Source organism: Lagopus leucura, unplaced genomic scaffold, assembly GCF_019238085.1.
Source record: "Lagopus leucura isolate 7727_CA_CO unplaced genomic scaffold, USGS_WTPT01 Super-Scaffold_100008, whole genome shotgun sequence".
NCBI classification, from domain to species: domain Eukaryota; kingdom Metazoa; phylum Chordata; class Aves; order Galliformes; family Phasianidae; genus Lagopus; species Lagopus leucura.
The window spans coordinates 25881659-25892557 of record NW_024962265.1 but is presented as its reverse complement, the minus strand read 5'-3'; the positions used below and the strand labels follow the sequence as shown (position 1 = coordinate 25892557).

Genomic DNA, 10899 nt, shown 5'->3' with positions numbered 1-10899 from the left:
AAAAAAAAAAAAAGATTCTATAAAGAAAAGAATTGAAAAATGCACAAATTAGGGACAGCAACCTGAGAACAGATGAACAGCTGAGTGATCCAGTACGACATTCACACTCCAAGTTGCTCTCCAGCCAACAATTTCAAAATAGCACACATTTATTTAAAATCTAATTGAATATCTATCGAGAAAACATTGAGCTTGAGACAAACTTTCCTTTCTTCCTGCCACAAAATTGTTCATTGTTTTACATGAGAAAACACCTGCTTGTAGCTATTACATTATTCAGGGCTCATACATAGAATGCTAACCCAAGGTCTGGTCAGGACACTTCTGTCAGAGTGACTTTTCCACCCAATTATTTCTATAGCAAGATTTTTCAGGAGTCCACAGCAGTCCTTATAAGCTCAAGAACTGGTTTGGCACTTGGACTGTGCTCTGGTAACTTGAATTTGCTTGGGCAGCCAATTGTAGAAAACAAAAGTTTTCTTTTTCCATTCTGGTATGGGGCAAATATAGAACACAGACTTCCCATTTTATCCTTCCCTTTCAAAAATCATTCAAAGCACAGAGATGTTCAAAAAGAAGAAATTGTCTTTCATATTTCATAAATTAACAACATGAACAGAGATTCACTTCCATGTATACACCTTCCACTGTATCTATATATCTGTGTGCACACACACTTTGTGACAGACTGAACGGTTCAGATGAATTTTTACGGCTTCAGTTGAAAGCAATTGTTTGTATTACATACAACCAGGAATGCTGTTGGCAACACTGTGTATTACATTCAAGCAAGAATTTTTGTTCAGTGTAGGAGTCTCAAACTCCCACACCATGGGAGCTAACAGGATTCTTCAAAGCAGCCATAATGATGAAACTAATGCTAATTTGTTGTCATGATTCCTTTATTGTGCACTGTTTGAATATTTTTAAATAATAATGGTCATGTCTTCCAGTTGTCATTGAATTGGACAACCAAAAGGACTTTCTATTTAAAGTCAATATGCCCAACTGTCAGCAGATGCGTTTGTAATTTTATTATAAACAATACATTAGAGTAAATCTTATTCTACAGATCAGTGATTTTCTATAATCATATTCATGCATTCATTTTGTATGCTCACAGAATTTGAAGTGAGAATTGGGAGATCTAGCTTCTCTGCCATTCAGGAAAATGCTCTAAGAATATATATTAGTTAGTTAATCTCACAGAAATCTTTAAACAAAAACTTCTTCAATAGCAAGGGAACTGAAAAATTCATTCCTTATTACATAATATGTAGGTGCAGTATGTTACAAATATCAGACTTACTCAGCATGTCATAGGAACCTCACTTTCCTTTCTGCTAGCCTTCTCAATTGTTAACAAAACATGGCATATCTGGAGTTTAGCTGAGTCTGTTCAGTGCTCTCAAAAGATGCCAGGCAACTAAAGCATTTGACAAGTGATTCTTCTCCTATACTAAGGAAAAACTAAGGGAATAACCATTACCCTGTTATGTCCAGTGGAGACAGACATTATGAAGGTGTTATGCAAAAGCTTCAATTTTAGTCCAGCCTAACTTACTGCTTAGATTACGTAGAAAGCAGCTCTATTCCATAATGAAACAAATGAAGAAGAAATGAAGATGGTATTTTCTTTAGAATGTATTAAAAACAATTAGTCGCTCACCACAGAGATCTCTTTTCCAAATATTAGATAGCCATAAATAATCATTTTGCTTTGCGGAATGTATCCTGATTAACTCAACAGAAATGGTGCATGATCATGTGTTTTAAACAGAGTTAATTTATGTCTCATTGCTCAACTAATAGAAGTCAATAAACATTAATGATTTGTTGCATGTATTTCTCCTACCCCCACAGAGCACAACTCAAATAAAGAACCATTTGTCTGATTTAGTAGGTGTAGGGTTCCCTGATGTAGGGAACCTGCTTTGGCAGGGGGGTTGGACTCGATGACCTCTGGAGGTCCCTTCCAACCCCTACAATTCTGTCATTCTGCGATTCTGTGATTCTGTCTGTCTTTTTATGTTACTTTGTTTCTCAAACTTTAGAAGTCACATGGTGATTCTCAATGCTAGTCATTAATGTTTTTTCATCATGGGTATTCAGACATTCAGAATTACAGACCATGAGTGCTGCATCATCATAAAGTATCCTAATTTCTGGATAGATCCACATTTATCTTCTTAGCTCACAGTACTTTCCCTTCTGTTTTATCTCAGACAGCATCCAAGTATCAGATGCTACATAATTAATGACAATAGTGCAACAAGAAACAAAAAATTCTAGAAGCAAGAGAACAGCAATTCTTTTTTAATATAATTATTATATATTGAAATACTCTGATGGCTTTTAAATCTAAAAATCTTTCAGGTAAATGAAGTTCTGCATTTATAAATAAGAGACCAAATGAAAACTTTTTCCCTCTTCAGGAAAAGCTTATTACCCGATTATATCCTTTCTGAGACTCATCATTTTTCCTAGGCTCAGACAGGCTAAATCTCTCTTCCTGTAAATACCAGACAGATTGAATATTCATATGACTCTGGGGAGTGGGGAGAAAAGGCAGTGCTGCTGGTGATACAACTGCAGTGATGGGGGAAGCTCCCAAGATACGCGCTGCCTTCAGATCGGTGCCTGTTTCTCAGGCTGGAGCCCAGGCAGGTGAGAATGCAGCTGTGTGACACAGGAAGCATGACAGCAATTTTATTCCTGGCAAGAAGGAGTGAGAAAACAGCCAAATGTTTAAATGAATTACTTGATTATGCTCTTAAAAGGATGGGCTACATTTTTTCCTCATAGACATGAAGTTCAAGACGTTTTGCATTCAATCACAAAGCAACTCAGATCACTGGAAGTGTTCTGGCTCTGCAAGCAATGTTAGAGGAGAACTACTCAAGTTCTCAACTGCTCAAGTGCTTCTGCCCTTGGTGCAGGCAGTGCCATAACCTCTCATCCTGCCTATGGTATCTTCCCTTCCTACTGAAAGACTTTGGGTTGGGAAAATCTCAGCAAAGCTATCACTTTCATGTCTCTTTGCTTTTGAATTCCTCAGGGAAGATAAAGGAAGACAGCTTCAAAAATGGCAGTAGGGAAACAAGTGAAAGGAAGGCATTCCCATTCAGAAAAACTAGTCCTGAAAAATTCTGTCCGCAGCTAAGGATTGAGGTGGATTTTCTCTTCTGCGCTCTCAAAAAGAAAGAGAAATTAAGCCAATGATATAAAAGAATGCTAATGATGATTCTTTGGTTTGCACACAGATTTTTTAATACTCCAAACACCCAACCAACACTCTCTTTCACAACACAAAGCATAATTTCTCCCACAAAGGAGAATATACCTAGGAAATAAAATTATTAAACGCTATATTTGTAAATACGTGCTTACATAACGTTTGCTGCAAGTAAGGTTTATGCAATTGCACATTAATAGGGTCAGTTTGCCAAATGCTGTCTGTCTTCCATGCCTGACAGAAGTGCATAGTTTGAGCCACAGTTTGACCAGAGATGGTCAAAACCAACTGACAGGGATTAATAGAAAATGTTTGATGCTAACCAGAATACAAATGCAAGCACATTCTTTTGCAGAACTTGACAGCAACATCTTTAGCATATCTGAACACCACCAGTCCAAGAAACACGCATCAAGGTCATTCCTAAATCTTAGTTTTGTACATGTCAGCTCTTGCAAAGCCATCTGCCAAGCCAGCTGTTTCTGGAATATGTAACAACTTCTTAGACGATATGCTTAGTCTAAGAATACCTATGTTTTTCCCTCCTTCCTGTATATCTCAGTTTATATCTTAAGCATGATTACCAGATGCATCATATGTATTCTCTGATTATTAACATTTTTTTACTAAAATTCAAATTAGGCAAGATTAGTATTACTGAATTATTTAATAAAAATGAGCAAAAATGTTATTTTATCAAGTCACGATAAAGTTCAAACAAATACCACGCATGCACACAACATTCATCAGGATCATAATTTTCTCAGATTTAACTGCAACCATTAGATTGTTCTTAGTTGTCTGCATAGCACTATGAATTCAAATTCCTTTAGGTGCTGGTAAGTGCAATGCAGACTAAAAACCAATTCAACAGGCATTGTTCATGTAAATCCCAAAGTCTGGATTCCTCTGTCTGCTCAATACAACCCCCCTCTTCTGCTGACTCCAATGGTTAGATAATTCTATTGACTGGTCAGCCAGCTTATCTGATCAAAACTTAAGCTTACACAGAAGGATAGCTGGTGACACTGATGAAATAAAATTCAATTGTTTTAGACTTACTATAATGACTTCTCAGAAATGCTGGGAACTTGCTTCTGTAAAAATAAGGCTAGAGCAAAGGAAGAACGGCTCAAGGGCCATCCCAGTATTTCAGACTATCAGTAGGGAATTCCTAGAGCCCCATGCTACTGTTTCCTGTGTTGATTTGTGATTTTCAATCTGTGATTTTTCTCTAAATATGCAGAAACACTGTTAATGATGTTATAGCAGACAATTTATTCTGGAGAGCAAAGAGATATCTACTAACTCAGCATTTTAACAGTCAGAGTTGAGATGAACTTCTGTTGAGATTTGTCATTTGCTATGTGGAAAACAAAGCTGCTGATGCTTAGCATCTTCAATCTGTAAAAGTATTTTTCAGTTTCCATTTATGTGTGCTATCTGAAATACAGAGCATATGACTATCATAAATCTGTTATGTAAAATAAGTGCAGCAATTTAAAAACTTAAATCAAATCTTAAACTCTGAAATGAAAAATTGCAGCCAGCATTATAAGCCATATTTTGCTTACTTTATTATATACATACTGTAACTGTATTTATTTACATCGTGATCTTCACACACTTTTATGCAATGTCTTACTTGTTCGCAACCAATCGCATCACTGTCCAGTCTTTGGGAAACATCTCTGGTCGTATCAGTATCCGAAATACAGTGAAAATCTGTAGCAGGAAATCCTTTGGAAAGAAAAGAAGTAGTCTTATGGCTTTGATGCTTTATAAAGAGCAGTGAGATTTAGAAATATTTTAGTCAGAGACAAAATAAAATCATTATAGTAATAGCAGAATAGAAATATAACCCTGAAACCCTGAACGTTTATTTTCAACATACCCCAGAATATTTTTTTTTTAATTTTTTATTCCCCAAGAAAGCTTCAAATAGCATTACATTATTTTTTTTTTTTCTTAAGAAGAGGAAAATAATTTAATCTGCTACTTGAATGACAGCAATACACGCAAGAAAGATGCATTTGGTTTCCACCCATACACTTCCACAAATGTGATCCCGAGAACGCTTTGCAAATCAAAAGAGCACTTTACAAACACCACAGAATTCTTAATACCTCCTTAATCATGTCAGGTTTTCATCACATTCAAGACTTATTTTAAAAGAGGCATTATTTGGTGGGAAAGAAAGAGAATGTAAGGACAACTGTAACACTGGGTTTGCAAATACTGGTAAAGTCAACAGTTGTGTTCACACCCCTGAACTGTTATTGCAGCTGCCTGTCTGTATACAGATCACTTAACCTCTCTGCCTCTTCTGTTCAATCTATAAAAATATTGAATGTATGTGAGCTACTCTGAATTTAGAAAGCACTGTTTACGAGCTTAGTGTTATCATCTCCTGTCATTTAAGTCACTAGTACACAACTAAATTAAACTATTCTTCCCAGAACGAGTTTTTTAGATTTTTCTTTGATAAGTAAAACCATAAATTGAGTAATATTTCTAATAGTTAATCTTGATTGTGTATAATATTGTCTACAAATTTTTAGTAAGTCAAATGGAGCTTCTGATATCATGAGAAGAATGAGGCAAGTAATACAATTCACCTAACAGAACCAGTGTTGCATCTGACCTTGAAATGTTTCATATTGATTCCGCTAACATCACTTGCAGAGACAGACCTTCAAACAGGGATGAGATGAAGACACAACCAGAGGATATCAAATAATTCTGAACACCAGAATATATTCTCAAGTACATTTACCAAAGTGTAGATGGGTATTGCATAACAGATGTCTTTCATTAGAAAATCACTGTAAAGGGGGATGAATGCAGGCGCTGGGAAAGGCAGCTGAGATCCCAGCACCCACCCACCAGAGAAGATTACATAAAAGAGACAACCTGTTTTCTGAGTAAGTTGCCAAAAATTTCTCTGTATTAGAGAGTATAAATGTGATTCAATGCAGATAATACAGTGTTTGAATGCAGGTGACCAGCTTTACAAATAAACAAGTAGTTTCATAACCAACAGATTTATCCCAGACTGCCTAAATATAGTTTTCCACCTTATTAAATTTCAATACTTTATCATCTCCTTTTTTCCTTTAGGGTTTACCTCCATTCCCTTTGCAGTAACTTCTGCAGTTCTGTGCCGTTATCACAACAATATGGCAATGCCCCAAATGCTGCTGTTTGTCACCTCACAGTAATTCCCCCATTCTTCCACACTGTCTACTGTCCAGACACAATACACGTTGCTGCTGTTACAGAGCTACTGAATGGCTGCCGACCTGAAGAGACCAAATGGTTGCTGTTGGGAAACCAAAGAATCATAGAATCACCAAGGTTGGAAAAGACCTCTAAGATCATTTAGTCCAACCATTCACCTATCACCAATATTTCCTCACTAAATCATGTCCCTTAGAACATCTAAACTTTTCTTGAACACCTCCAGGGATGGTGACTCAACCACATCCCTGGACAGCCTGCTCCAGTGCCCCACCACTCTTTCAGAGAAGAAATTTTTCTAATATCCAACCTGAACCTCTCCTGGCACAATTTGAGGCCGTTCCTTCTATCCCTATCCCTATCCCTATCCCCTATCCCTAGTTACGTGGAAAAGAGGCCGACCCACACCTCACCACGACCTCCTTTCAAGGCAGTTGTAGAGAATGATAAGTTCTCCCCTGAGCCTCCTCTTCTCCAGACTGAACAATCCCAGTTCCCTCAGCTGCTCTTCATGAAACTTGTGCTCCAGATACCTCACCAGCTTTGTTGCCCTTCTCTGGACATGCTCCAGTCTCGATGTCTTTCCTGTAGTGAGGGACTGAAAACCAAACACTGTACGCAAGATGCAGCCTCACCACAGCTGAGTACAAGGGAACAATCACCTCCCTGCTCCTGCTGATTGCACTATTTCTTATACAAGCCAGGATGCCATTGGCCTTCTTGTCTACCTGGGCACAGTGGGTCATGTTCAACAACATGTCAATGCAACCCCTAGGTCCATTTCCTCAACGCAGTCTTCCAGTCAGTCTGCCCCAAACCTGTAGCATCATGTGAGGTTACTGTGGCTAAAGTGTAGGATCTGGCACTTCATTTCCCTGGCCTCAGTCCAGCTATCCAGCCTTCCAGATCCCTATGAAAAGCTTTCCTACTCTCAGGCAGATCAACGCTTCCTCTCAGTTTCTTGTCATCTGCAAACATACTGTGGGTGCACTCAAGCCCCTCGTTCAGGTCACCAATAAAGATATTAAAAAGGGTAGACCCCAGTACTGTTCCCTGGGGAACACCACCAAATGGTTTAAGGATCACTTAAAACCCCACATGTGCAGAGGTGTAAACTTTGTGCCTTTGAGAACCAACAGGCCAGTGAAAAAGCCTGATGAAATTCATAGGCTTGTTTAAAAGTTGTTACAGAAAAAACGACAGATGGAAAGGAATATCACATATGCTTCATTTCTTTAGGCAGCTAGGTTAAGAACAGAATAAGCTTTTTATTCTAGGGAAGCTCAAAAACAAAGTAAATGTAGGCACTGCTGTTATATTTTGTATTAGGAATATTAGGCCATTTTTTTCTCATATTAATAGAACCCGTGTCATCAATTCAGTGATATGTGATTTATTAGATATAAAATATATATTTGAAAAGCCCAAGATTGAAGATTTGTCTATGTTACAGTAAGTGTGCAAAAACATACAAACATAATGTAGCGCAATTCAAGGCTAAAGTATAACTGCATGAAAATTCCTAATCTATTTTAGAAAAGAATAGCTTTAGCAAGAGTTGCAAGATACAACTATTAAATTTCTACTAACATAATTAATATTAATAACTAATAATTAATAATTAAAACTCTCGTGATTAAGTTTGTGCATATTTGGTAATACATTTCTCTAGGAATCCATTATAAGCACTAAAATAACCAAACAAAAAAATGTCAGTTGACTAGCTTAACACTTCACGAGTCATAGAATGTTGTTTACATAGGCTTAGATTGGCACGGACCTTAAGGATCAACTATTTCCAGCCCCTTTACCATAGGCAGGGTTGCCACTCACTAGGATCAAGCTGCCCAGGGCGCCATCCAATCTGGCCTTGAACACTTCCAGTGATGGGACATTCACAGTTTTTCCAGGCAACTATTCCAGTCCCTCATCACCATCTGAGTAAAGAAGTTCTTTCTATCATCTAATTTAAATATCCCATCTTTCAGTTTAAAGCCATTTCAGTTTCCTGTGTAATGAAATTATGAATCTGTGATTCATTCTCACTGTGATTCAGTGAGAAGCACTGCCTTCTGAGAGACCAGAAACTACTTATTCAGTTAATAAACAAAAATTTTTGAATTTCTTTTACGTTTATCAATATAATACACATAAAATCTTCTTTAAAGTAGGTCAGACTCTACACCGTATTTCTCAGGATAAATCTGTATTAGCATTTCAGTTTGGGACAACAGTCCACCTAATTGCTTGATCCTCAGTGTCTTGGTTTGCACTGCAGTTATCAAGTTACTTCTTATCAGGTCTTTGTACAGCATCCTAGAGATTTTTGCAGAGTGCCAAGGAGCCTACAAGGAAGACGGTTTGACAGCTGTCTCTGCCAGGCAAACATTTCCATCCAGATTTGTTCCCCAGATCTCTCCTTCACTGCATCTGCCTGCATCATAAGCCACCCAAATATTTGATTTAGAGCTATCTGCTCCAGCACCAAATCCTTTTAGAAGTCCCACAGTGTGTACATGCATGCATGAGTGGATACATTTGCATAGCAGCAGAAGAATGGTGGCTAGTTCTGAGCTTCTTCACCAGAGACATTCCCCATGTTAGCCAACCCCACAGCCTTGTCCCAGCAGCCACTAGAGAACAGCGTAATAAATTGCACCCGGTGTTAGGCTTTGGCACCTGTCGTACCCTGCTTGGGTTCCTTTTGCTGGAAGAAAGGGAATAAAGAGCAGGTAAAGTTCACACAGAGCCCCAAGAAAATATGATCTTTTCCTCCATCAGTTCTCTCCTATATATCTGTTATATCTATTCTGATACGTTATCTATGTATCCATCCGCTATCCAGTAGCGGATAAAGATTAGGCCTGACAGGTTTTAACCCGATAATCAAAAAACCACTCATATTAACCAAAGCCATTTTGCTGCGGTCAAAGCTGCATTATGCTAACATATACTGTTTTCTCATTCACTTTCCTACTTCTCACCTCCTATTTATAATTTCCTCTGTTAACTTTTGTCATAAACTAGATCTGAGCTTTTTTGTGGCAACAAATGTATCCGCCTACAAGGGAGCTCTGTTATGTAAATTGCTATAAAATATATTTACGAGAAGATGATGATATTTTGTGGTAAGCAAAATGAGCATATTTTTAAAATAATACTGAAGTATAAACAAAAGAAATCATTTAAAATTACTGCTTTATTAAATTAGGTGTTTCAAACAGAGGATGAAATACAGTCTCTGGCGCTGCCACTCAGTCATTAATCTCCTGACATCTCTTTCTTACATCATTTGCATATTTTTAAATATAAAACGCTTTTTCCATCTTCTACTTTCTGTGGAAAATAAATGACTCTCCTGAAGATGTGACTAAAATAAAAATAGTCATTGTGTCAATTACTTAAAGTAAATATATTTCAAAAATAGAAAAAAACTTTCAGTAAACTACCACTTATTTAAAGCATCACTCAGATGTCTGTCATACAAAAATATGTAGATATGCGTAGTTTTTAAATTGCTGTAATTCTTTCAAACTCCATTTTGCTATACTGTGTTGAACAAGCTAGAAATGGTCTGTAATAATTTGCTATAAACTGTTCTCAAGAAGAACTGAAGATACATTTAATAGGATAAATGACAATCATTTTCTTTTTCACAAGTACCTACACGACTGAATTTTTGTTTGGAGAAGTGGTTTGATGGAGATAATTTTTGAATAGTAGCACAAATGCTGTGCAAAATGCACTAATGCAAGCACTAGATATAATTACTTTGAGAATTAGTCAAAGAAAGAAGAAATATGTTGTGAAATCAGTGCCCAATCATTCAGAACATAGGGATGCCTACAAACAGAAGTAATCAAAGCAAAAAAAGCACAGCAGATAGCAATTCAAAGCACTGAGTTACACTCAGACATTTCACTGCAAACTCTGCATTATATCTGTAATTTGCAATGCAGCTTAGAGAAGATCTAATCCAATTTGATATAGCTGATCAAAACTGGTGCAAAAAGAGGATTCAAAACTGCAACAAGTTGATGTTAGTTACCACTGACGCTTAAATCCCAAAATACGTGCTAGCTACAAGAATAATAACTATGGTTACTATTTCAGTCACTAAAACCATCTCCAATAAAAATGTCTTATCACAAGTATTTACACTCTAAATCTTATTTTACTCATCTTGATGTCAGTTCCTAAAGAGCATGCCTTAAAGCAGTACAAAATACAAAAGAATTTCCACTCCTGGCAAACAAAGCAAAATACAGAGGCAAGTGGCAAGGATGTTTAAGACAGCCTAAGAAATACAGTCACTTCATGATTAACAGCAGTGTCAGACAAACACATTAGCTGTCATCTTTCCCTCTTCCTGTTATTCACATTTCAGTGATATTTGATATTTCCAAGTTAACAAAAAATCTACT

The 10899-nt window shown here is 37.0% G+C and overlaps 1 protein-coding gene across 2 annotated transcripts in view; it reads right to left on the bottom strand.

The window, feature by feature from the left end:
* The window catches only part of DOCK4 (dedicator of cytokinesis 4), a 244154-nt gene that overhangs the window by 54126 nt on the left and 179129 nt on the right, over positions 1-10899 (bottom strand). For both annotated transcript variants that reach the window (XM_042872551.1, XM_042872552.1), the window contains exon 27: positions 4881-4975. In XM_042872551.1, coding sequence (XP_042728485.1) covers positions 4881-4975 — 95 coding nt within the window. The remainder of the gene's footprint in view (positions 1-4880; positions 4976-10899) is intronic.